General features: G+C 56.8%; 1 protein-coding gene across 1 annotated transcript in view; it reads right to left on the bottom strand.

Moving 5' to 3' along the window:
• The window catches only part of FAM178B (family with sequence similarity 178 member B), a 70,546-nt gene extending 44,687 nt beyond the window's left edge, over positions 1 to 25,859 (bottom strand). The window contains 6 exon segments of the mRNA XM_039913470.1: positions 6,485 to 6,614; positions 14,839 to 14,923; positions 19,386 to 19,472; positions 24,793 to 24,871; positions 25,329 to 25,484; positions 25,795 to 25,859. Coding sequence (XP_039769404.1) covers positions 6,485 to 6,614; positions 14,839 to 14,923; positions 19,386 to 19,472; positions 24,793 to 24,871; positions 25,329 to 25,484; positions 25,795 to 25,859 — 602 coding nt within the window.
• Between the last annotated feature and the right edge of the window lie 1,378 nt (positions 25,860 to 27,237).

The following is a 27,237-nucleotide window of genomic DNA, read 5'->3' as shown; positions in this document are numbered from 1 at the left end:
CAGGAACGATAAGGTCTCACCCTGGCAAGCTGGAAGCACTCACCTGCTTCCTCCTACCTGTAATTAAGTATCTGGTTCCTCTTCTATCCCGGAAATGCCTTGAGGGCAGGGATTGTGTGTACTAACTGTCCTCTGCCAAGGGCTCAGCACAGCACTCTGCACACAGTAGACTATAAGTTCCTTGAGGGTGGGGATCGTGTCTACTGTCTCTACTGTCCTCTCCCCATTGTTCAGTACAGTGTTCTAGCCAGAGTGAGCACTCAACAGATACTGCTGATTGACTGATTGACTGGCTGACCCTTTCCTTACAGCCTCCCCAAGAACCCCTGGATTACAATGGCTTCTCGGGGCACCTAGGAGGGTAGCCGACCACCGTGCTCCTTGGATTGGGGGTCAGGATTCTGGGATGGACAGGCAAGACTGCTCCTGGGCCAAGGATTTCTTCAGGTGCCTGACTAATCTAGTAGTCGGACAACTGGTCCGCTCCTTGGACAGATCGGCTCCGATGACAACGACCCCCCTTTCTGTTTTTACCCTCACGCCTCCCTTCCAATATCTCCGCCACCGGGCCTCTTCCCTTGAAACTTTGCCAACCACCAGAACTCCTAAAGCTGCTTCCCTCCTTCCAGAGGATCCCATCCAGGGCCTCCTCTCCCTCCTATCCAGATTCCTCCCGCAGTCCACTTTCCCCACCACCCATCCACCAAGCAGGAATTCTAGCGGCAGTGGGGGCTGGAATGGGGTGGTTTGGAGAAGCATCCCTCCCCTCCCCACACCGCAGGCCTGTCCACTATTCGCCTCCACCACCATTTCTTCCCTGGGGTACAGAGGTCAAGGGAGGGGGAGGCAGAAGGAGAAATGCGTACTGTCAGCAGCAGCAGTAGCACTATGCGGGGCGGGGGTGGGGAATGCCAACCCAAACAGAGCGCCTGTGTCTTCTCCCACCATAAGAGCCAGAAGGGCTGGCAGCCATTCGTCGGAGAGCGGGTGGCCTGGCAGCATGGGAATCAGGAATGTTTCTCCCTGGGGCTGCTCCCAGCAGAGTGCCACAGGGGTCACCCTGGCCCACCTCTGGGCGACTGACTACACCCCACTCTACCACCCCCACCAACTCAGCCCCAACTGCCCTGCAGAGACTCAAATTCTGCAGATTCCTCCCTTAAGCCTGCAGAGGACCACAGCGGCCCGCCCCCGGGAGGCCCTCCCACACCTCCTCTCTAAGAAATACCAAGCCTTCCTCGCTGCGCTGACCCAAGGGATCCTGATATTCGACAACAAAGGCTCTTCTCCCATGTTAAATGGGAAACTGAGGCTGGAGAAAGGGAAGGTGGTCCCCGCCCAACATGATCCAGGGTGGGACACCCAGCCTCCTGACCACCAGAGTCCAGCCCTGATTACAAGGATCATGGGAGCTGCCGGGGAACATTTGGGGGAAAGCCCTTGGGAAAGGAGCCACCCTAGTATCCCCTCAGAGGACCCCAGGCTGAGTATGGAGCCTGATCCCTACTGGAAAGTGTATGTCATTGCTGGAGTCAGGAGGCCCGGATTCAAGTTTGCCACTGGACTGCTGGATGACCACTGGCCTGCTGGATGACCCGGGGAAAGTCCCTTCACCTCTCTGAGTCCCTGATTCCTGATACACTGGCCCTTCCCCTCTCTGTAACGTTTGTAAACATCTGTGTCCCCCTCTAGACTGGAAGCTCCTTGAGGCCAGGGATTGTGTGTCTCCAAATTCCATTGTATTTAATTTTCCCAAGTGCTCAGTAGAGTGCTCTGCCCATGGAAAGAGCTCAATTAATACTATTAGACTGACTGATTCCTCATCTGTAAATTAGGGAAAGATCCCCATTCTCCCTCCCTCTTAGATCATGAGTCCCAGGTGGGATACAGATTGTGTACACTCTGATTTTCTTGTATCCACCCCAGGCTTTGCACAGTATTTAGCACATAGTAAGCACTGAAGCAAGCCCATTAATGGGTGGACTGGGTGGGAGGAGAATTTAAAGTGCGCCCAAGGCAGCTCTCGTCCCCAGATCAATCAGTCAGCCAATCAATTAGATTGATCTGATTCCTATGTGTGCAGAATACTGTACTAAGTGCTTGGGAGAGCATAGTAGAGTTAGTATCATCATCATCGTCATCATCAATAGTATTTATTGAGCATTTTCTATGTGCAGAGCACTGTACTGGACACTTGGAAGAGTACAATACAACAGAGTTAAGACACTTTCCCTCCCCACAATGAGCTTACTGTTTAGAGGAGGAGACAGAGAGTAATATAAATAATTTATAATATATAATTTAAAGATACGGACATAAGTGCTGTGGGGTTGAGGGTGGGGCAAATATCAAATGCCCAAAGATCACAGATCCAAGTGCACAGACGACGCAGAAAGGAAATGGAGTCGGGGAAATGGGGGTTTAATCAGGGAAGGCCTCTTGGAGGAGTTGTGATCTTAATAAGGCTTTGAAGGTGGGGAGAGTGGTGGCCTGGTGTATATGGAGGGGGAAGGAGTTTCAAGCTAGGAAGGAGATGTGGAAAAGCGTTCGGCGGTGAGATAGGCAAGATTGGGGCACAGTGAGTAAGCTGGCACTAGAGGAGCAAAGTATGCAGGCTGGGCAGCAGTAGGAGATAAGTGAAGTGAGTTAAGAGAGGATGAGCTGATTGAATGTTTTAAAGTCGATGGTAAGAAATTTGTGTTTGACATGGAGGTGGATGGGCAACCACTGGAGGTTCTTGAGGAGTGGGGAGACGTGGACTGAACACTGTTTTAGATAAATGATCTGTGCAGCAGAGTGAGGTATTGACTGAAATGAGGAGAGTCAGGAGGCAGTGAGGTCAGCGAGGAGGCAGATGTGTAAATAAGGCAGGCTATAAGTGCTTGGATCAGCGTGGTGGAAATGGTGGATTTTAGTAATGTTGTGGAAATAGAACCGACAGGATTTGGTGACAGACTGCATACGAAGGTTGAATGAGAGAGATGAATTGAGGACAATGCCAAGGTTACAGACTTGATAAATACAGGGGATAGTAGTGTTGTCTATGGTGATGGGAAAGGAGGTGGGAAGACAGGGTTTGGGTGGTAGAAATAGAAATGATTGCTCCCTGGCCTCTCACTCCCTGCTCCCGGGGGTGCATCTAGCTCTCCTGAATGGGACTGGGATGGGGGTCGGAACTTAGGGGTCACCCTCTAGGGATCGTGAGCACTAGAGGGGTAGATGCTGGGGGCAAGAGTGCCCCCTGCTGCCTCTCTGCCCCACTGGGCTTTTCCCTAGAGGTGTCACTCTGTCTTTCATTCTCTCTTTTCCTGTCTTTCTCCCCACCCCCCCCTTCCTCTCCCTCTTTCTCTCTCTCTCTCTCTCTCTCCCTCTTTCTCCCCCCTTCTCCTAAACACTGGCCCAGCCCAGCCGGGCTCTCTGACAGCAGGGCAGCCGGCCAACAACTCACTTAAACAAGACAGAGCAGCGGGGGACAGAGGCCCGGCGCACCTCCCGCTGGGACTGTTAATCTCTCTCCTTCCACAAGCCACAGGGGAAGGACCCCAACTGTCCTAAGTCCCTGTTCCAGAGGTTTCTCTTTCAAATCCCAATCCCAGGAGGGCAACAGCTGCTGTGTTTTGAGGAGCCAGCGAGGAGCCGGTCCTCTCCTCTGGTGGCCACTCCTGGGGCCTGTGGGTGGGCGGGAAGGAGCAGCTACTAGAGACAACTGATGCTCCGGGTAGGGCTCCTACTTTGGCCTTGCTCCTAGCCCCGTCACACACCGGGACACTTGATTCTGCTGCTCCCCCTGCCCTCTCCGAGGGCAGAGAACTCAGTTCTATCAGGAGACTGCCTGGCGGGAACCCCACCCCCACTGGAAACCAGAACCCCGGCGGGAGGCCGGTGGGGTGGTGACCTCAAGCACCGTGACCCCGGGCAGGGGCCTGGGTGGGGCTTGGCCGGCCCCATGTCCCCTCTGAGAATGTGGAAGAAACAGAAGAGGAGGAGGTGGTGGTGTCCAAGAGGTGGAGAGGATATTAAGCTGTTAGAGATGAAAAAGTGAATCCCACTTCCTGGCTTATCATCTGACACTCAACACCCAGGCTAAAAGCAGCTCATCTGATAGTCCCGGGGAGGGCACCCCATGGCCAGCCTCCTACAGACGGGCTCCCCGTAGACAGGTTCTCCCCGGGCGAGCTCCCTTGGGCGGGTTCCCCTCGGGTTGGCTCCCCACGGGCAGGCTCTCCTTGGGCGAGCTCCCGTGGGTGGACTCCCCGCAGGCAGGCTCACCCTTCATCACCCCTCAGCCTCCTTCCCTGAGTGCTTGTGTTTTCCTGAACCTGTCCCTCTGTCCCGCCCCATCACCGTCAGGACAATTCTGGGCTGGGGAGGGGCACTGGGGGCTCCTCCTCCAGACCCAAACTGGGCTGGGGAGGGAAAAGGGCAGGGCCCGGGCAGGTTGGCACGACAGGAGATTATTTATAGCCACAGCTGAGTGTGGCTGACTCCAGTTTGGCAGCAAGCTGAGGACACACAAGAACTCATAGATAGAGGCGGCTCGGAGTCCGGGCTGGGGGCAAGCAGAGCTCCTCCCCAACCTGCTGGGGCTGCTGTTCAGTACAGTGCCCATGGCATCAGCGCCCATGGCTCTCACTGCCCCATCTTAGAGGAGCCATTCTCCCTGACCCAGTGGCCTTGGGAGGGTGACCCCACAGTCCAAGCCGAGGAGGCCCATCTCTTGTTTCCCTGGAGGTAGAGGGGCTGGGGGAGGGGAAGTGGTAGCATTTACTGAATGCCTACTTAGTGCAATACACTTAAGAGCTTGCACACAGAGTGCTTACATTCTAATGGGGAACATATAGAGAGTTCTCACCACTTTGGAGGTTTTAGTTGGCTTGACTGGCCCAGGACAGTGGGAAGAGCCCCCCCTCTCCCACAACACCCAGCCGGGAAAGCTGAGCCTCTAGTATTGTAAGGTCAAAGATCTAGCATTCTCCCCGGTTCCTCTGAGCTACAGGAATCACCAGGGCGGCCCCTGGTCCCTTCCCCAATCTTCACTGCTTTGGGGGCTCCAGAGAGAAAGGAGCAGAGCAGGACTGGGGTCCCTCAGACTGAGGGTTTGGGGATCAAGGTGGCCAGCGGCACTACGGGTGCTGTGAGCCTGTCTCTGGCAGGCCCCCCTACTCTCCCTCCTTCCTCCCTCCCTTCTCATCAGCCCTTTCGCCAACCTCTGAGGACCTGGCACGGTGACCTCGGGGAAGGCCAGGGCCCGGGCGGCCAGAAGGCTATGTGCTGCTGAGGAAGGGAACCAAGACCCCAAGAAGGAAGAGGCTGCGTCTAGGTTACAACCCACATCAGCCCAGAGCAGAGCCTGAACCTCTGCAGCTCACAAGCATATCCTGCTGCCCGTGGGGGCCCCAGAAGAGCTGCCGGCCCCTGGGCTCCAGCAAGGAGCCCTGATATTACACCACAAATCAGGGATGAGTGCTCACCCCCTCAGGAAAGGGACAACTGCTCCCCGGCCTTCCGGCCAGGGACAGAACCCCTCTCCCGCCTCCTCCAGCATTGCAGTCTCCCACAAACAACGGGCTGGGGACAGATTCTTTCCCGGTGCCCCCCAACCCCCTGGCCCCGGCACCCACAGACAGAGACAGGAACCATTCCTCTGAAGAGTCATTTGGATCCCAGCATGGCTCTCCATAGGCCAAGGCCCCGCTTCCCTCCTTTACCTCGGCCTCCAGCCCCAGGCCCAGGCTCTTCCCTGGAGCGCGGCCAGCCTGTTTGCTACTGTTGCTCTCTACCCTCAAAAGGCCCCATCCTGCTGCCAGGACTTCGGCCACCTGTCCCCTCAGCTGCCCCCACTTCACTCCTCTCTGCCACTGACCTTCAACTCTCGCACAGTCCATCAGTCGCGTCTCACCTCCTGGAAGCAGACTTAGATGAGCCCTGCCCAGCTGGTCACCACAATCATGCCCGTTTCCCCACCCAACCTCAAGTCCTTCATCCCTCCCATCCTGACGGCCTGATAGATGGGCTGTCTGACATGAATTTCTCTGGATGGTTGTACATGGCAGTCTATGATCATGCCTGTTACTTGCACTTTCTTAAATCAATCAGCTAGACTGTCAGCTCCTCAAGGGTAGGGAACATATCCACTAACTCTGCTGTACTCTCCCCGCTGCTCAGAACAGTGCTCTGCACACTATAGACGGTCAGCTCCTTGGGGGCAAGGGTGGCATCGACTAACCCTATTGTCTTCTCCGGAGCACTCTGCATATGGTGGGCTCTTAATACATACTGCTGAAGGATTGATCGATTAATGTTCTATATCTGTGTTGTTCTGTCTCCCTTATAAGGCCGTGTCCTCTTTCTCGATGTCCACAGTGGTTCTGTGCACAAACTAGGAGCATAGAAAGTGCTGGTGAGGAGGCTGGTACGTCGGTGGCCTCCTAGTTGTGAGAGAGAAAGGAACTCCAATACCCAGGGCAGGGAGAAAAGCACTCACCTTTGGTATCGGGCCATGAGGTTGGGGGAGCAGTGGCCGGGGTGGAGGGCCAGGTGGCTTGCTCCCAGGTTGTAAAGGGCTCTGTTAATCTCTGGCAGCTCCGGACACCACATGGCGAGGTCATACCCATCTTACGGGCAGAAATGGGGGAGGTGAAGGGCAATGGGGAGAGGTCCCTGGACATTAGGGCCAAGGGGCAGCCCCCGCTGTGGCTATTTTATCCTCCACCCCCCAACACATGCTCAACCCGGGGCTTCTCAGCCAGCAAGAGCTTCATGAATCTCTTTGTTGTTCTAACTCTACAGTTGCCTTCCTGAGCCCTGATCTCAGCCGCTTATGGGGTGGTGTGTAGCAGCAGCAACTTCAGAGCTGCCCACAACTCTGCCCCAGGAAGTTGGGGCAGGCAGGGAAGGTCATCCGGTCTACTCTTCCCACCGGTTGAGGAAGGCCGCGGGAGGATAGTGGCCGCCTAGAGAACTGGCAGTGACCCCCTTCCTCTGGGTCAGGGGTCACCAGACCCCCCGGGGCCCCTGTTGCGCAGAGCTGAGGTCAGTCCTGGCTCCAGGTCTGAGTGCCCATCACACCACCACCAAGTCCTGCAGAGCCTCGGGCGCTCTTGGGTCTTCCATTCTGGCTCCCCCCGCCTCCACCGCAGCTGGGCCCTGCCCCCACGCCGGCCGCCGCCACGGCTCCAGCTCTGGCTCCGGCTCTGCCGCTTGGGAAGCCTGGCCAAAACACCACCCCGGGGGAATGTGGGCTGAGCAGGGGAAGGGGGGGTCGAGGAGAAGGAGGAGGAGGAGGAGGAGGAGGAGGGGTTCAATCTCACTGCGTCAGTTTTGAAAAGTATAAACATTAACCGGCCGTTTCAACAACTGAAAAACCCCAAACATTGACACGCTCACTTTCTCCTCCATTTTAGGCAAGTTTTCCAAGTGCAGTCAGAGGCAGGAGAGGAGGAAGTCAGGGCCGGGCTGGGGCCCACTCCCCGGAGGGGCAGGCTTCGACAAGCAGGAGAAGCAGCCCGGTCCCAGCCTGCCGGCCGCCCCAGCACACCCTGCATGGCCTGGGGCTGGGTCTCGGCGGGGCGCCGTGGGCACTGGCCTGGGAATCAGGAATCCCAGACTGTCCACTCTTCTGTCCCGTTCTTGGGCCTCACCTGCCCCCTCTGTGGGTGAGGAAACTCTTCCCCTGTGGGTGGGTGGGCCCACTGCTACCTAGTGGGACCCAGAAACAAGTCTGGCCAAGAAGGGAAGGGAGAAGGGGCAGAGGTTCCAGAGGATATGCCCGTAGGACTGGAGGCTTTAGTGAGGATCTTGGGAGACTAGCTGGTCGTGGTGGGGTTGGAGCTGGGAACTGGGGGCTGGGGCTAGGGGGTGGGAGCTGGAAAGAGTTCAGAATTCCATGCTTACACCTTGCTTCAAGTCTTGGGGGAGGAGGCCTGAGTCTGTGCTGCTGCCACGGGGCGTGCTCCAAGCAGGTTTTCCCATCCCCCAGTTCCCCTCAGGGTGCCCCTTCCTCCACCAAACCACGATACCGGTGCGGCAAGGCCGGCAAGGCCCAGCAAGACCCCGCCACCCAAATGGGTGTTAGTCCATCCTGCCCTGGGCCAGCCATTGGAAGCAGGGGGATCTCAGTCACACCTAATTCCCCATGTCACAGGGCACTGGGGCAGGCAGGGAGAAGAGATGACTGGATTTAAGATGGCAACTTTCAGGAGAGGGGCAGGGGGAGGGGGAAGGACCGGGGGAGGAGTCCTGCAGGGAGCAGGATTTCCTAGAGCTCAGGAAGGAGAGCAGGAGAGAAATGGAGGTGGGAGTGGGGGGGTGGGGAGGGGAGAAAGAGAGCTGGAGCTGATGGATTTCCTCCCTGTTGTCCCAGCTGGGCCCCATCTCCCGCTGCCCTCTGCCCCTCCTGGCCAAGGCTGCCCCGCACACAACCAGGGCTCCCAGTTCATTGTCTCTTGGCCAGCCTGAGCTCTGGATTCTGGGTCCCAAGCCCTAAGACCAACACTAGTGCCCAGTCTCAGGCCTCTTTTCTTTCCTCCCAGGACATGGCCAGATTCTGCTGCCTCAGTTGCTCTAGTAAAAAAAGCTAAAAAGCTGACTCCCCACCCTTGGCCAGGGGAGTGAGCCCAGCTGGGCCAGAGGCTCCTAGCATCTCCACTTGAAATCGCTGTGCTTTTGGGAAGGGGGTGGGAGAAGGACACGGGCATCGCCCTCTGCTCCGCCCCAGGAGGGAGCCCTATTTGTGGAGGCGCGAGATTCGTGGGGGAGGGGCTGAGGACAATAAGGACCACACCAGCCAGCTGCCACCATCTGGGGGAACCACATAAGTCCTCAGTGTCTCCTGCTCCCCCAGCCTCACAGCTGTGCAGCCGGAAATCTGTCCCTCCACACCGGGCTCCCAGGAGCATTTCAGCGCGGTAGGTTGGTGGCGAGGAGAGGCACAGGGGCGACACGAACATCAAAGTGATTTTTCCAGCTGGGCCAGAGGCACAGCTGCGACACCAAGCACAGCATTAACTCCCGGACCCAACGAGGAGAGGACCCCCCACACAGACAAACACACCCACACACACACACACTTGGGCTCAGGGAGCAGAGCCAGAGCCCATGATAGGAGACTTCCCTCGCCTGAGTATGCCAGCCTTGGGAGGGCCCCAGACTACAAACTTCTTTCCTCCTCTTCCCATCCCACCCCTCTCTCTGATACACCTGCCCCTCTTCTCTCAGCCCTGGTCCCTGCATAACGAGTTCTGGGCAACAAGGCAGGACCAGGGGTGCGGAGTGGTGCGGAATGATGGGGAGGCCCCCAATGAGGATGTGCCATTCCACCCCCACCCCCTTGCCCCCAGCCTGGGCACTAAGTAGGGTCCCATTCCAAAGTCAGCTGCAGGATGGCAGGTCAGTCCTGGGGCTCACAGTCGCTCCAGTTTGGACCAGGGCCCGAGAAGAGCGAGTGTGCCATGCGTGCGGAGTTCTGAGGAATTCCTCAATGCTTGAACTCCCATCGCCCTGGCTCCCTCCTGGCTCCTCCTCCTCTCCTCATCTTCCTCCTCTGGGTTCTTCCCACGGCCTCGAGGCCCCACGATGCTGCCATGAGTTCTCCAATGTCTTCGGCCTCCTCTGCCTCTGTCCATCCAGAGGCTTGGATGACTCCCCTTCCGGCTAGGCCCTCCCACTGCCCCTTCTTGCCAGAGTCTTGCTCCTCGGTGCATTTTCCCCCCCTCCACCAGAACGTGGGCCTGGTGTTTCAGTGTAATGCACCCCCCAGGCCACTCCTCCTCTCCCACATCTTCTGTAGCTCACAGAAGGCCAGCTGACAGAAACACACGGATCCGGCATTTCAAAGCCTCTGGTGGGGAGATCGAAGTTACAGTGGGCCCTCACTTGGTCCCCTCCCCTCTTTCCACTGGCCAACTTCCCCCTGGGGATTTTCAAGTCATTCCCCGTCCCCTGGCAGCTTCCCTGTCGACTAAGATGGGCAGATCTGGTTCCCTGGGCCGCTCCCTGACTCGGGTCTCTTCTGTCTTCTTGGGCTGTCGTTCGGGGGCCTGTATTGGCTATGTCGATGCTCCCTCCGCATCCGGGCTGCACTGAGGCTCCCGCCGGGGTGAACAGGGAAGAGAGAGGAGGGGAGGGGGTGGTATCTTTGCTGGAGTAAAGAGGAGCAGAGGACTTGGAGGTGGAAGAGCAGGGCCAGAGAGAGAGCCTGACAATGACACCTCTGTTCCTTTTAGAATGAGATTCTGCCCCAAGCCTCTGGGTTCCTTCCCGATTCCTTGAAGAAGTTTGAAGTCTCCAAGCAAGAGACTCATCCAATCGGCTGGGGCCTGGACATGCCCAGTTCTTCATGGGCCAGGCTGGCAGGAAGGCCTCCTGTGACCCTGGGGGAGGGTGGCGTGCCGAGCTGTAACACTGACAAGTTTATCTCTTGAAAGGGCTTTGGGATTCTTGGGCTTGATGGGAGGGACAACAGACCAATGTCCTTATACAACTGTTTGTTTTTCAGCCACAGCTGCTCCTCTACAGTGGTTTCTTCTTTAAGACTGAAGGACAACTAACTCTCCCTCTCTGTATCTCTCTCTATATATACACAGGTGAACCCTAGGTTTCAAGCATCCCACAGTACGCATAAACTGGGGATCTATGCTACACCTTTGACTTATATACCCCAGCATATGTAAGCTCCAGTCCCAATGTGGCAGGAAAGCTGGTTCCCCCTCCCTGCTTCCTCTTCCCCTCACCTCGCCCTCCTATTCCCAGCCACTTTTCTGGCCCCTCCCATCCTGCACCCCCTTTGTGCCGGACTGTGCTGTGTGGGGCCATTTTTTGACCCTTTTTCTTTTAATTCTAATGTTAGTGCTTGTCCAGGCAGCTGCTGCTGCATCTCCCCTACCCCCCCAGAACTCACCACTTCCCACTCGCAGGGTTGTGATCCTGCTTCCCCACTCCGCCTGGGGCTCTGTGTCAGACAGACAGACAGACTGGGGTGGGATGGCGATCACTCGCCATTGGGTTGGTGGGGAGAAACCGCTGCCTTTCCCACCCTGACCCGATCTGCCACTGACTCCATCCCCATGGGGAAGCAGAGCTGCAAGCTAGCAAATGGGAGGCAGTGGTTGAGGCTGGGGGCCGGGGAGGCTGGGAGAAGGCACAGTAGCAGATGCTGTGTTAAAGGTGAAAGAAGGAACTAAAAAAACCGTACCACACAGTACGACACAGTTCAGCACAAAGAGGGGGAGGGTAGGGGGAGCCCAGGAGCGGGGCAGAAAACCAGCAGGGAATAGGAGTGGTATTGGGGCAGGGAGGGCAGGGAGTCCTACCTAGCCTGCAAGTACGTCGTGACCTGGCGACCCAGGGAGAGTCATTGAGCTCATGGTAACTGGCTCACCTTAGGGTTAGGGGCTCAAAAGTCTTTTTTTTTTTGCTTTTTGCTTTTTCTATTTTTGAGTGGAGTTCATTTTAAAGTCTGCGTTAGGAAAATGTAATTCTAATGATGTGAAGTCATGCTTTAAAGTACTTTAACAAAGGTGAAACAATGGTTTTGCGTCCACATATGACTTTTCCAGACGTTCAGGAACGAATCCCGACAGCTCATCTGTAGGTGTCTGGGAAAACGCAGTCCACGATGCGGTCATTCACGAAGCAATCCCAGAGCCCTGCTGTGCTGTGGGGTTGCCCACCCTTCTGATCCTCTCCCATGCAGAAAGGGGCCCGGGCATGGAACCAACCTCATGGTCAGAAATCAGGACTGACTTGCTGGTCTGGGCTGAAACATCCCTGGGGTACTAAAAGAGTCTCCGGGATTCAATTCCCTGCTGACCTTCAGAGCCTTTACTTTTTCCTCTGGTGTGTTTGTAAGCAGGACAGGGACGTTTTGATGAATTTTCCTCAGGCTCCCACCTCTCCTCCACCATTTGGTTTCACAGCTGTCTCTCCAGGGCTCACATAGTGTTCGGCTCCTTGCTTTTTCCCCTCTTCCCTTCTTCGCCTGCACCTGCTCCCTTCTTCCCTCCACAGCGGGGACGAGCATCCGAGACCACCACCACTCTTGACACTGAGACTTCGAAGGTGCTCATCAGAGATGGGCCGATCCCCGGTGCCTTTGAAAATGTCACCCTGGTAGTGCCGCAGAGGGCTTTGGGGACAGTCACAACTGGACCGCAATCTCGGTGTCATCCTTGACTCGTCTCTCTCGTTCACCCCACACATCCTATCCGTTACCGAGACCTGCCGGTTTCACCTCTACAATATCGCCAAGATCCGCCCTTTCCTCTCCACCCAAGCGGCTACCTTACTGCTACGGGCTCTCGTTATATCCCGGCTAGACTACTGTGTCAGCCTTCTCTCTGACCTCCCTTCCTCCTCTCTCGCCCCGCTCCGGTCCATTCTTCACTCCGCTGCCCGGCTCATCTTCCCGCAGAAACGATCTGGGCATGTCACTCCCCTTCTTAAACAACTCCAGTGGTTGCCTATTAACCTCCGCTCCAAACAAAAACTCCTCACTCTAGGCTTCGAGGCTCTACATCACCTTGCCCCTTCCTACCTCTCCTCCCTTCTCTCTTTCTACCACCCACCCCGCACGCTCCGCTCCTCTGCCGCCCACCTCCTCACCGTCCCTCGGTCTCGCCTATCCCGCCGTCAACCCCCGGGCCACGTCCTCCCGCGGTCCCGGAACGCCCTCCCTCCTCACCTCTGCCAAACTGATTCTCTTCCCCTCTTCAAAACCCTACTTAAAACTCACCTCCTCCAAGAGGCCTTCCCAGACTGAGCTCCTCTTCTTCCTCTACTCCCTCTGCCCCCCCCCCGTACCTCTCCGCAGCTAAACTCTTTTTCCCCTTTTCCCTCTGCTCCTCCACCTCTCCCTTCCCATCCCCACAGCACTGTACTCGTCCGCTCAACTGTATATGTTTCCATTACCCTATTTATTTTGTTAATGAATTGTACATCGCCTTGATTCTATTTAGTTGCCATTGTTTTTACGAGATGTTCTTCCCCTTGACTCTATTTATTGCCATTGTTCTCGTCTGTCCGTCTCCCCCGATTAGACTGTAAGCTCGTCAAACGGCAGGGACTGTCTCTATCTGTTGCCGACTTGTTCATCCCAAGCGCTTAGTACAGTGCTCTGCACATAGTAAGCACTCAATAAATACTATTGAATGAATGAATGAATGAATGACTGCCCATCTCTGGGAGGGGAGGTTGAGAAAGCTTGATGGTCCAACCCTTACCATCCCATACTCGTCCAGACCTTCTGGTGCCACTGTCCACATCATAAGGGCAGGCTGACAGGACCACTGGTCTGGCCCAGTGGGGCCATTGCTTCTGTTCTTAGGTCGGATAGGTCCCTCAGGAATTACTTCACTCCCTCTCTACCAGGGCTGCAAACTCCACACCAGGAAGCTGCTGGTGGCAGGCACGGGATGGGAAGGGGGCACCACTTGGGATTGTAGTCTCTTCCCACTCCTGCCCTGTCACTCCTTCTCAAATCTTGCTCAGCCCGAAGCCTGGAGTTAGCCCCAAATCAGGCCGATGCGATTTATTACTTCTCCTCAGCCCCAACCCAATCGGTAGCCGGTCTGGGCCCCACCCAGGCCAAGCCTCCGCCTTCTACTGTGAGCAGGGCCACAAGCTGACCCTGAGGCAGGGCGGCTCCCTCGCTCCACTAGGTTGTCTTGTTACTGAATTAATGACCATTTCCAGTAGCCGGAAGGGCTAGCAGAGGTGCTACCAGATGGGTTAGAGCCCCTGGAAGCTTGGGTTCTCCTTCTACACTACGAGCTATGAACAAATCTGACAACCGAGCGACTGTGGCCATGACTAGGGGCTGGGGAGGGCTTTGGCAGCCAAGTGGTCAGTGCTGGCTCCCCTAGCTCTCCCCACCCCCCAGTCACATACGGGTCCACCTTGTCAATGAGATGTCTTAGCTTCACCCTGCCCTACCCAGGAAACAGGGACAAGACTGCCCTGGAGGATCCTGGAGAGAGAGAAAAAGAGAAAGAGGGAGAGAAGAGAAGGACGGTGGGGGGGGGGCATGGGGGCAGGGGCCTCTGCTCTCGCCAGGGGCAAGACACGAGATCATTCAAATGTGCGGAGGAGAAGAAGGGGCCTCTCTGTCTCGTAAAGGGCGGGGATGGCGCAGAGGAAGCTGGAATGGGTAAAAAGGGATGGCCTGGGTTGAGCCAGGCCAGGCCGGAAAGGCCGAGGTTACGGGCAGAGGGGGAGCCCAGAGACTGGCACTATTCAGGCCAGAGAAGGGAACGGACAGAGGGGGCGTCCATTCACCCCGAGCAATTGGTTTCCTTGGTTTCTTGGGGCAGAGGGCTGCGGGGGCGGAGGGGCGGGGGGGTGTGGAGACACTGCCAGGCTAAGCACTGTGAAAGCAGCCCTGCGGGACAGGAGGAGAAGTCACGAGAGGCAGCCATGAGGCTTAAACCACGTGGCATGACACGTTCCTTCTGAGGACCTAACCACAGTCCTTCCCATGGGCCAGCACTCAGTTTCCCACAGTGGCCAGATGCTAGGCAAGTAGGGGGTGGACAATAGCTTCAGCCCCACAGGCTGGGGGCAGGGGTGTAGGCTGAGCCATTCTCTGGACTTCCTTACTGCTAACCCCGGGCTTTCCCATTGACTTCTGCCAAGGTCCCCTAACCCTCATTGGTGCCAGGTAACCTTGCCCTCTCATTATTGCTTGGGGCCCTGGGTATTCTGGAAGAAAATGGGCTAGCCCCAGGGAAGTGTCTCTGGTCCTGTCGGGCCTCCATGCCTGGCTCCGCCCATACTCCGAGCCTGCCCTTTTGGGACCGCTGGTCCCCAGGAGTTCCTGCCCGTCCCCCACCCTGCTCTACTAACCTGTTTGCTGGAAGAGGCTGTTGGTGCTGAGGTCCCACGAGGTTTGAACTGATCGCATTGAAGTGTCTGGGGGCCACACTAACAGCTGCGGGGGGAGAAAGAGCTCCGTCAGCCGGGAGGTTCTCTCAGTCCTGGCCCAGCGAGGTGGACTTTCTCTTACGCTGGCCCCTGACTCCTGACCCCGGCACTGGCGGAAACGATATGGGAGCAGGGATGGGGATGGGCTACCCTAGGCCCAGTTAGCGTCTTTTCTCTCCTCCCTCTTCCTCTCCCTCTGCCTTGGTCTGAATGCGTGTCCCCTTCTTCCCTCCCACTCCTTGTTGCCTCTCATTTTCTGGTGAGCACCTATCGCTGAAGATTCTTTCATCTGCCTCTGCTCTGCCTTTCAGGCCCTGACCCACTTTATCCTAGCCCCATCCGATACATCTCCGAGATTCTGGGAGAGAAGCCACGGGCCTGCGCCGAAAGGTGCATGGCAAGGGACACCACTAGCCGACCGCTCTGAAACCCCAACTCACGGAGCATGCAAGCCAGCTTTCAGGTCTCACCCGCCAGCTGAGAACAAGGAAGGAACAGAGACACGGCAGTCTAATACAAACAGAGAGATAAAACTCTGTCTCCAGTTCCTTCTTATTTAACCAATCTTGAGCCCTAGCCAGATGCCAAGGAGCGGTCCCCGGCCAGCTGGCGATGAGGCAATCGAGCCCCGTTAGGTGATGGCTCCTCTTGGCCGGGTGCCTCTACGGTTAGTCCTGACGGTTTCTCCTTTCTGGGAGACAGAGAGGAGAGACGGAGAGGGAGAGACAGAGAAAATGCGTGTCCCCCAGCCAGCATCATTCTTTCCAGATTCCAGCCAGGCAGGCGATGGTGGCGCCCGGCCGCGGTGGGGGCGGCAATTACAAAGCCGGCTGGCGGTCAGCGCACAGTCATGCTGAGGGCGAGGGGAGTGTAGCAGCTGCCGCTTCGCCCCTCGCTCAAGGGTCCCCCCTCGGCGACCGAAACAGGTTGGGACAGTAAGGGGCTGAGAGGTGGGGGGGGGGTGGGGAAGAGTGATCGGGGTGCTTGCTTACATGCTCGCTCACACACACACACACACACACACACACACACACGTTCACACACAACTGCCAAGGAATGAAGTGGACACTGCTGGCACACTCCCTCTCCCTACGTTGCTCAGCTGGGAAACTTGGCTTGGTCAGGAGGGAGGAGGAAACACACAACCCGAGGGGGTAAAAAGGGAGGGAGAGAGGGAGGAGGCCGGTGGACTCTGCCTGCTTCAGCATCCTTTCCTCCAACCCCACCCCCGCTACAGCTGTGGAGAATGATGTCCCAAGCAGAGGAAGGGGCAGGAGAGAAGGGAGGGGGCCCGGGGACACAGGCTGAGCCACTGGGGCACTTTCAACTGGGCACAGCTCTGGCGATGTGCTAGCCAAAGCTGGAATGCGGAAAGAAAATAAGAAGATGGAGGAGAAAGAAGAGGAGGAAGAGGATGCAGAGGAGGAGGAGGAGGAAAATAGGGAGGAGAGTAGGTTAGAAGGAGGAAGGGAAGGAGAACAAAAGAAAAAGGAGAGAAGAGGAGGAGGAGTGGAGGGAGAGGGAGGAAGGAGAAAGATGAAGGGGAGAGGAAGAAGCAGAGGGAGAAAGGAGGATGAATGAGGGAGGAGGAGGGAGGAGGAAGAGGGAGGCAGGGCCAGGGCTCAGAACCCTTCGGCGACCAACTGGGAGACAACCACGCACGGCAGCCAGGGCCATGTCAAGCAGGCACTGCCGAGCGGTTGCCATGGAGATGCCACAGGGACCCTCGATGGGTGAGCTGCTGGATTGATTCTCGGTGCCTTCCAAAGCCCGAATGTGTGCCTCAACCCCCACGGGGAGCCGGGAAGACTCCACCTGGCATGAGGACAGCATCGTAACCTTACGCCCGAGGGGGTGGGGGGGTAAGAGCTCCCTTGACCCCAAGGAAGGGTTCCCGGTTTCGGCAAGGGGTGGTGAGGCAATGCACTGGACTCTCCCGGGTGCTTAGTGTAGAGCTCTGAATACAGTAAGTTCTCAATAAATACTGTTGATTGATTGACTGTTTGATTGACGGGTGATGTCTTTCTCATTTGCACAGGATGTCAGAGACTCCTGAAAGGGAAAGAACCATGTGTGAGGGTGTGGGGAGAGGGGGACGGGGGGCTCACCTGGTCAGAAACCCAGACTGCCCTGATACAAGCTCCAGACTGGCCTCACTAGATCAGAGGTTGTGGAGGCTTCAATCAGACTAGACAGGAAGTGGGCAACAGCTGAACCAGAAGTAGCTACTTCCCACACACACACACAAGCAGTAATCTCTCCCGAGAAAAATGTCTGGGCCCTTCTGGTGTGCTCTGAGCTCCTTCTGGGCCAGCAGTGCAGGGGCCCCAGTCTAAATGCCCACAGTGGGGTCACTTCAGAGAGTCCAGAGGAGCATCCAAACCCAGTGGAAACCTGGTTGGATTCAGGTTGTGTTGGTCGGATCTGGCCCCAGGGGACGAGGGCTGATCTGGGGCAAGCTTGAACAAAGTGGGGAGTAACTAGAGCTGGAAAGAAGTCAAGATCTGAGGAACTGAGGAGCTGCTTGGAAGCTTTCTCTGATTCAGAGCCGGAGTGTAACATCAACTGGGGCAGGGGGGCAGTTTAGGGTCTCGCACCAAGAAATGCCTGACACCTTTGCCCCTGCCCTTAGCTTGGATAGTCTGCTCCCACCCAAGTGGACAGAGTGGACATTGGCCAGGCTTGCTGGCCTCTACCAGCAGCTGGCTCTCTCCAAGTCATGGGCACTGCCCCTACTGCTGGAGGGCCTGCTTATTAACAGCTGGGTCAACTGTGACCTCATGGCTCCAGCAACGGGAATTGGGGGCGGGGGGAGTGGGTGTATGTGTCGGGGGCAGAGCTCCTGATTTCGGTCTCTCACCCAATGATATCATCCCTGAGGGTCGTCAGTGCACGATGACTCACGAACAGTGCTCGAAATACTCCTCAGAGGACCCCTCCCACCACCCCCATCCCTGCCCTGCAGTGAGACCCAGCAGCTTATAGGAAGGAGGGAGGGAGAGATGGAGGGAAGGAAAGATGGAGGGAAAGATGAAGGGAAGGATGGAGGGAGGGAGGAGAGAGGGAGGAAGGAAGGAAGGGAGAGAAAGCAATCTGGTCGAAGGAAGCCATCCTGCTTTGTGGCCCACCCTGTGAGACCAGTGAACGCTATAGACAGGGGAGAGGTGCCTTTTGACATAAGGAGGTAGGGGTCAGCCTGAGGCTTTGGGGTCCCCGGGGCAGCACCCCACTTCCACACTCATGTCATCTTAAGCTACTCTTTCCCCAGCATTGACGGTAGGCCCACTAGGGCCTGGCCCAGAGGGGCCAATTTGGAAGGGGCTGCAATAATATCCAAAAGATTAAAAGCTCTTATGTTGGTCGGGAAGGTCCAGGTGGCAATCTCTAGGGCCACGTACCAGTCAGCGCCCCTGTAACCCAGCGGCCAGACGGGAGGGGCTCCCTGAGCAGGATGGCCAGCCGGGGAGCGGTCACAGAGAGAGGACACCCGTGGCCGTAATCATCATGGCTGTCACACTCACTGCCGACGTTCTGTCTCCAGCCGAGGGGCTGTACCAGGCTTCGGGCCTTGGCCTCGCTGGGATGCTCCCGTGAGGGGCACCGGTGTCCCTGTGTCCCTGCGGGCTGAGGGCAATGATGTCAATGACTTTCGGGGGCCCTCAGGGAGTTCTTCCACCCCCGCTTCTCTCTCTGTCAGTCAAAAAGAGGGTGCCCTCAATAAAAATAATAATGATGGCATTTATTAAGCGCTTATTATGTGCAAAGCTCTGTTCTAAGTGCTGGGAAGGATATGAGATGATCAGGTGGTCCCACATGGGGCTCACAGTCTTAATGCCCATTTTACTGATGGGGCAACTGAGGCCCAGAGAAGTGAAGTGACTTGCCTGAAGTCACACAGCTGACAAGTGGCTGAGCTGGGATTTGAACCCATGACTCTGACTCCCCAGCCCGGGCTCTTTCCACTGAACCATGCTGCTTCTCATGTCCCTGAGGGGTGAAAACACCTCCTCAGGCACACTTGCATTGTGACTGGGGGGAATCTGTCCGAGGCCTCTTGTCCGACATCTCACGCTTTAAGCATTTTGGATTTGTCTGATGCCTTTTGCCCGACATTTCATTCATTCATTCAATAGTATTTATTGAGTGCTTACTATGTGCAGAGCACTGTACTAAGCGCTTGGAATGGACAATTTGGCAACAGATTCACACGTTAAGCATTTTAGGTTTGGGGCGGGAAGGGCTTCTGGGAGAGCTGGAACCTCCCGGCGGCCACATGCCTCCCGTCGAGGAAGACGACGATAAGAAAGGGGCGGCTCATCACCCCCGAGGGAGGATGGGGCCCGAGTTCAAGAGGGGTTCCGAGTTCAAGAGGGGTTCCGGGGCCAATCTTTGCCTTCTGCCCTCTGGGGGCCGGTTGGAGCGCGCCCGCCCCCTAGTGGCGGGTTGGAGGGCCCACCGGAGCAGCCTACCTGGAACAGCCACCGAAGGACTGGGACGGGGCAGTTGGGCACCTGCAGGTACAGGTAGCTGATGAGGCCACTACACAGCAGTGAGATCTGCTGGGTGAATGGGAAGCTGAGAGGCAAAGGCGAAGCCAGTAATAATGTTGGTATTTATTAATCTCTTACTATGTGCAGACCACTGTTCTACGCGCTGGGGGAGATACGGGGTAATCGGGTTGTCCCACGAGAGGCTCACAGTCTTCATCCCCATTTTACAGATGAGGGAACTGAGGCACAGAGAAGTGAAGTGACTTGCCCACAGTCACACAGCTGACAAGTGGCAGATCCGGGATTCGAAACCATGGCCTCTGACTCCCAAACCCGGGCTCTTTCCACTGAGCCATGCTGCTTTAGCACCGCAAGCCCGAGGGGACTCTCTTCCTGACCACCAACCCCAAAAGGAGCCCCTCTGCCAGCCTGCCGCCAGCTGGCGGTCAGGACCTTTGACCTGCTCCCTTTATTCATCCCCCTTCCCGGTCCCACAGCACTTATGTACATATCTGTAGTTTACTTACTTCTATTAATGCCCATATCCCCCTATAAAAATAATAATTTTGGTATTTGTTAAGCGCTTACTATGTGCCAAGCACTGTACTAAGCGCTAGGGTAGATACAAGGTAACCAGCTTGTCCCACGTGGGGCTCACAGTCTTAATCCCCATTTTTACAGATGAGGTAACTGAGGCACTGAGAAGTGAAGTGGCCTGCCCAAGGTCACACAGCAGATAAGTAGCGGAGCCGGGATTGGAACCCACGATCTCTGATTCCCAAGCCCGTGCTCTTGTCACTACCATAAGCTCATTGTGGGCAGGGAACGTGTCTGTTTATTGTTATATTGTACTCTCGCAAGTGTTTAGTACAGCACGCTGCACACATTAAGCACTCAATAAATACGAGGGAATGACTGAATGAACGACTGAACCAAGAGAGTTGTCTTGGCCCAGTGCTGGTAGTCAAGGGGCTTGACTTTCACTCCTGGAAATGTCTCCTGTCCCTCTCCCAGGTCCCACCATCCCCTCTCTCCTGTCCCCACCCCGGTTCTTCTCTGGGTCCACGTGGACCCTGCCGGGAGGACGTTAGCACAGTCAGCCATGATCCCCCTCTGTTCCGGCCTGAGACCGAGGGCCATGGGGGACCTGGAGGGGACACCATCAAGAGAATCGTTCTTGCCACTTCTCTTCTTCCTCTCAGCCCATCCTGCAGCTGGGGAGGCTGACGCCCAGAGCTACTCAAAACCTGCATCGGTGCTGTATGGGCACCAGAGCCGGCGAGAGGACGCAGGGGCCCCAACTCCCAACCACAGGCTCGGAGCCTGGAACCCCGTCGAGGCTGAGTGGCCGGCCAAGGGGCAGTGACTCTAGGAGGGCACAGTGCTTTCTTTGCCCTTTGTGAGGTTCCAAGGCCTGAACGAGGGACACCGGAGGGGGTGGGAAAACGGGCTGTGCCAGGATGGCTGGTTGGGGGGGATGGGGCTCCAGGGCCGGGGGAAATCTAGGCAGGAAAGAACAAAGCAGAATTCAACGGGGAACTGTGCAGAGAAACTCAAAGCAGCTGGCCCGGGGCCAGCTCAGGATGGTGTCATTTTCACCACCAAGCTCCTGTCTCCCCATATGGTGCTAACCATCAGCTCCCTCTCCCCCACTTGTCACGTCTTCCCGCATTTCTTCCCTTGGTGTGTTCTGAGGAGAGAAAATAATTGCCGCAGGTGGGAAAACCCTTCTAGTGCTGTGGGTGGGTGCTCAATAAACACGAGGGCTTGCATGCTTGATTGACTGATTGGGTAGGTGGGTGGGTTAAATGTGCTCAGAGGAGTCCCCACAGGCTCAGTGGGGAAATAAAAAAGTGCATTCTGATCCTGCCTTGCCACTGGCTTTGGGACCTCTCGGGGTCATCCTGGGCCTCAGTTTCTCCCTCTGCAAATGGGGGTCAGGGAAGTCATTGCTACCTAGTGATCCACAGAGGGGTAGAACTGAATGCATTAGTGCTTGAGGGGGAAAGGGATCAACTCTGAGCATGGTTCCCATTATGGGGCAAGTTACTTCTAGGTGGGAAATAGGTGGTACTTTCTGGAGTATTTTCCCAAGCATGTAGTACAGTGTCTTCCACTCAGTAAAGACGACTACTCCTTTTTTTAATGGTACTTGTTAAGCACTGACACTATGCCAGGCACTGTACTAGGCGCTGGGGTACGTACAAGATCATCAGGTCGGGCCCAATCGCTGCCCCAAATGGGGCTCACAGTCTAAATTGGAGGGAGGAGGATTTAATCCCCATTATACAGATGAAAAAAAACTGAGGCCCAAAGAAGTGACGTGATTTGCCCAAGCTCACACAGCAGACAGGTGGCGGAGGTGGGATTAGAACCCAGGTCCTTGATCTCAAGCCTGCGCTCTTTCCACTAGGCCATGCTGCTTCTCTGGACCCTGGGCTGACTAGGCCTCAGGGGTAAATTAGCATGCTACCCTGACCTTCCCAAAGAGCGCCCTCTCCACCCCTCCAACCTTACCTCCACCCTCATCCCAGTGATTCTGCGTCAGGCTCAGACCAGGTCAAATAGGCTTCAGGTTTGGGTCTCAACACCCCAAGACAGTTTCAGAGAGAATCTGGGGCCAAATGACCCCAAAGCAAATCCTCTCTGAGACGTTCCATCTGTGAGCCCAGCGGGGTTGTTTTCAGGACAGCATATTTTAAGCAGCTTGGAACAGAGAGATCCAAGATGGCCGCTTGCCTTCCCCCCGGGCCCAGGCTGCTGTCCCCAGCCGTTCTCCACAAGGAGGTCCAGGAAACCTGCGGAGTTGCTTCTCTGCAGCCACCACTTGATATGTGGGGAGAACAGCTTGGTTCCTGTGTCCGGGAGCCCACGCAGGTATGCCTGTGAGCGTGGGCGTGCGCCCCCTCCCCCATATGTCCCCACAGACATGTGGTCCAACCCTGCCGAGGGGAGCGGATCAGGCCCTTCACCCAGGCTGCCGGGCTGAGAGCAGCCAGGATCCCAAAGGAAGGCACTCAGGGCGCCTGGTGTCCGGGTGCTCAGAGAGGCGTCCACACAGAGACAATCTGGCTGGTGGCCTGGGCGATGGGCTCGGATGATCCGAATCGGGGCCCGGACAACCCAGCTGGAGGGGACTCTGCCAGGCCTGTCAATGGGAGCATTGACGGGGTCTGAGCCCGGCGCCTCGGGACACACATTCTCCAGCGATGCCGTAAGGGAAGAGGCCGGCCCTGCCCGGACGCCTCCCCTGAGCTCGGCCGCTCCAGCCTGATGGATGGGGGTAGGTTCTCGCTAAAGGTAATGCCAGCCCGTGCCCATTCAACAGAGGGAGCAGCTCTGGGGGCTGGACATAAGGAGATGGGAGGGGAAAGAGGCAGAGAGTACCTGCCACCGATGGAATGGCCCTCCTGGTGACAGCCCCAGGACTGGGGAAACAGACCTCAAGGTCGACCCGGCCCGGGCTCCTTTCACCTCACCTGAACCGAGATGGTAACGGCCCAGCCCCATCCCGCCCGACTGACCCCATCCTGTCTGCCTCACGTGTCGCTGAAGCCAGAAGTGGAAGCCGACCAAAACATGCCAACCTGCTTGTGGGCCATGGAACCCAAGGAGGTGGGAAGAACACTTGCCCTCTCCAGACCTCAGTTTCCTGCTCGGTAAAATGGGGATAAGGTCTTCGCTCCCCCCACTTTATGGGCAGTGAGACCAGCTAGAACAGGGTCCGGGTGAGGTCTAATAATCCTGAATCTTCCCGAGTGCAGGCGCTCGGCTTCCGAGAGGAGGAAGTGGGGGCAGAGGGGATGGGAGGTGGTGGAAGGGCAACACAAGCCCGGGACACCACTGGGCAACAACGACATGATCCCCAGCTCTAATTCTCACCTAGAGCCCCACTCCTTGCTCCCTCCTCCCACCCCGTTCAGCAGAGGATGATCCTGGGGACCAGGAGCTCTTATATGCTGACAGTGCTTCCAAAGATGGCAATTTGATCACTGCAAAGAGCTCTCAATTTCCAGAGCATTTACTTCTCTGCCTTTGCAAAGTGAGTTCCAGAGCCCTCGAAAACGAGGCCTAATAGGTAGGCGGGGTGGCCTGCTGGGGAGAGATCAGGATAGGGCATCAGGAAGGGAGCCAGTTCTAGCATGTGGGCCTTGACCCCAGCTTGGCCCCTAGCCTACTGTGTGCCCTTCACTTCCCTGGGCGCCTCAGTTTCCTTCTCTGGAAAATGGGGGAAAGACCCCTACTTCTTTGACTGTGAGCCCTGTATGGGACAGGGCTGGGGCCAGCGTCTCCCCCAGCGCCCGGCCCACAGTCGGCGCTCTCTAAATACCATTTGTAATAAAAGCCGGGTCGAACACAAGGCCGAGTGTCACAGACAGGGATGTCCGCTCTTGAGACTTCCGGGGGTCCCCCACACTGGAGTCCGGTAAACCCTAGGGACAAGTCCCCTCCCTCAAGCCGAGCGACCTCCTCTTCACTGGACTGGAGCGGGGCAGGTGTGTCTGGCTGCTTCTCTCCAGAGGAAATTACAGGCAGAAGGCCAGAGGGCCTGGACCCGCTCTCTACCTGCTGAACATATTCCTGGCCCATTCCCGGGAAGCCACAGGGAGGGGAAGCTGCTCATTGATATGCAGGAACCAGCTCCACTGGGACCTCCTGGGGATGTGGCCTTCAATCATCGTGAAGCATATTAGCGATGGCTTCCTCCCTGGCTAACCTACTTTCTCCTGCTTGCTCAAGTGAAAGGTAACCCCCACCCCCACTCTCTCTCTCTCTCTCTCTCTCTCACACACACACACACACCCTACCCACCCACCCCTCCACACACCGAGCACCGCACAAACGAGCGTCTGGCTCACATATTTAGTGTGGCAAGCAGGCCTCCTGGCCCTGGGCCAGTCGATATTTATAAGAGAAGGAGCTGCTGCCGGGCCCATGTGCGATCAGGAAGCTCTGTAGGAAGCCCGGTAAATAATGCAGCAGGCATCTCCACGCTCAGTTCCCAGCCAGGGAAGCAGCTTCTCTCACCGGTTGAATGAACTCTGCCTAACAGGCCAGCAAAGTGGAACCCATCCCCTCCTGCTCTCCTGTGCTGGGGGCGCCGGAGGGCCCCGGCCCGGAGTCTGGCAGGGACGGGGCTGCGGAAGGGGGAAGGGAGGGAGACACAGAAGAGGGAGGGGGGCAGAGCAGCACCTCAGCTGAAATTTCCCCGAAGGGTAGGCAATCCTGAGAGCCACTAACTGCAGCCCAAAATGACTAGCAGGTTGCATTCACCCTTTCACGACTATCATTCTGCTCCTGGACTTCGGCACATTGTTCCACCTGATATCGCTTTGGATGTCCCAGGCATCGGAGGGCCTAGATACCCAAAGCTGGGCCTGGGCACCAGGGCCACACTCCCGCCACGCTTCTCGGCCCAGGTTCCCAGCTTCAAGGGGGAAGTCCCTAGAGCCGGCGAGCGGCGGCTGCAGATGGGAAGTTGGGGGGGGTCTGGATTGCCAGCCCAGCAGGACAGGGAGGCTGCAGACATCTCCCGCCTCTCCCTCTTCACAAAAGGGCAAGGTGCATGGTCCGGCCTGGGCCCCAGGCCGAAGAGGCTGCCTGTTCACTGGGGATCTTAAACCTTTTCAAAACCAAACCGACACTTCCAACTCATCTTTCCTTCTCGGACCTTGGCCTTCGGCCCTCTCCCTTGGAAGCCGGCTGGCTGGGCCCTCTTCCCCTTCTACCGCCTCCCTCCTCCTTGTGAGCCGTGCTCGCCGAGAGCCGGAATGCCACAGTTCAAAAGTTCGAAAGCGAAAGGCATTTGGTCTCTGAAAAATCACTGCTTGTGAAAGCCCAGTCAAGAGCGGTCCTCCGCTGCTTACGGCCTGGGGGAGCGGGCATCTCCAGATCCCCCCGCCCCCTCCCCAGGCCATCTACCTGAAAAAGAGCCTCTCCAGATGGCTGTGGGGCTGCAAGCTGGAGCAGTCCGGGGAGCAGGGCAGCGGGTGGTGCCGCGGTGAGAAGATGGGCTCTCCCGAGGGCAGCGTGGGGATGACGGCCGGCTCCCTGCAGAACCGTCGCTCCAGCAGTAGCCTGTGGAGCCCAGGGGGGCTGTGAGCTCAGGGGTGGGCCAGAGCTTGGATCCCAGCACTCCCCAACACCCCTCGCCCTGGGGGGTCGGGGTGCAAGGGCCGGAGTAACTGCACTTGGGGTCTTGGTCTGCATCCAGGGACCCTGCAGGATGCCCCCCCAAACCCCCACCTGGCTCGGGGGATGCTAGGCCTCCCCTCATTGGGCGATGGCCACCACAAGGACAGGGTGAGGAGCTGGGAGGGGGGCAGTGGGGGGGTGGGGAGGGGGCACCAGTCTGGCTCAGTCCCCTCGAGGAGGGAGGTGGCGCCACCTGCTGTTCTGTAGCTCCGCCGTCCTCTGAACAGCACCACTCTCCCCTGCTCCCACAGCTCTCATCCCCAGGCCAAAATTATAACAAAGAAAATTGTGGTATTTGTGAAGCGCTTACTCCGTGCCAACCACCGTACTCAGTGCTAGGAAAGGAGATACTAGTTAAACAGGTCTGCCGCGATCCCTGTCCTAACACGGGGCTCACAGACTAGGAGGGAGAACATGTATTGAATCCTCATTTTACAGATGAAGAAATTGAGGCCCACAGAAGTGAAATGGCTTGTCCAGGGTCACGCAATAGGGTGGCAGAGCGGGATGAAGGCCCAGGTCCTCTGGTTCCCAGACCTGGGGTCTTTGCCCTAGACCATGCTGCTTCTAGGCCACAAAGGACAGGCCTAGCAACTTTCCACTCCTCAAGGTATGGGTCATCCCAGCAGGTGGGGGGACTGCTGGCTGTGGATCACAGGCAAGAAGTGAGGGAGGAAAACACGGGAGTGGGCCCCAGTTGGGACCACCGCCCACACCCACCTCCCCCTGCTGAGCCAGCACCCCTTGCACCCATCCTACCCGACGTTCCGGTAGGGATGCTTGATCGCCTTCAGGGCTGCCCAGAGCAAAAGGGGAACTAGTCCCCAGCTTCATCTCCCAGGCCTCGTGCCCCAGGGTCTGCTTCCTGCAGAATGGAGGAGATCCATTCAGCGATCTTTGGGGGGTGGGGGATGACACCCTCACCCTTGACCCCTGACCAGGGAGTCCACAGCTTAGACCTTGGCTTCTGAAGGCCAAACTCACCCTGGACTCGAGTTCCAATTCCTCTCTCTCACTGACCTCCCATGACCTACCTGTCCCTCAGTCCTGCATTGCCTTCCACTACCCTGCTGGGAAACAGAACAGTCCCAGGGGCTTGAGGCTTGCAAAAAACCTCAGGAAATCCAGTGGCTGCCAGAGTGGACTCCAGGAATGTGGCTGTGCCTTGGACTCTGAGCCACAGCACCCTACTGGCTTAGGTTCCTAAACTGTGTATCTGTCCTTCATTATACTGTTTGATCATTCCATCCCTCCAGATGTGACTGTCCTCAGTCCTTTTTCCTACATTTTTATTCTTAGATCATGAGTTCCTTGAAGGCCAGGAACCATGTCTAATTCCCACCTGTGCATTTTTTCCCATCACTCTGCACAGAGTAAGCCCTAGGCATCTCTCTGCTGTTCTCCTGGTCCAACAAAAATTTGGAGGGAAACTGGGAGAGTTCAACATTGGAGCAGAAGAGAGGCAAGAGCCCCCAGGGGTTGAGGAAGGCCTCTTACCATTTACCTGGACTGCCTTCCCACTCCTGTTCAGGACCACTGAACTGCTCTGACTCCTGAGCTGTAAGTTCCTCCCTTTGTATTAATAATTATTGCCATATTTGGGATGCGCTTACTAATAATAATAATGTTGGTATTT

The sequence above is a fragment of the Ornithorhynchus anatinus genome, chromosome 11 (genome assembly GCF_004115215.2).
Source record: "Ornithorhynchus anatinus isolate Pmale09 chromosome 11, mOrnAna1.pri.v4, whole genome shotgun sequence".
Classification (NCBI taxonomy): domain Eukaryota; kingdom Metazoa; phylum Chordata; class Mammalia; order Monotremata; family Ornithorhynchidae; genus Ornithorhynchus; species Ornithorhynchus anatinus.
The sequence above is the reverse complement of the archived record's forward strand: the minus strand, read 5'-3'. Positions and strand labels throughout refer to the sequence as shown.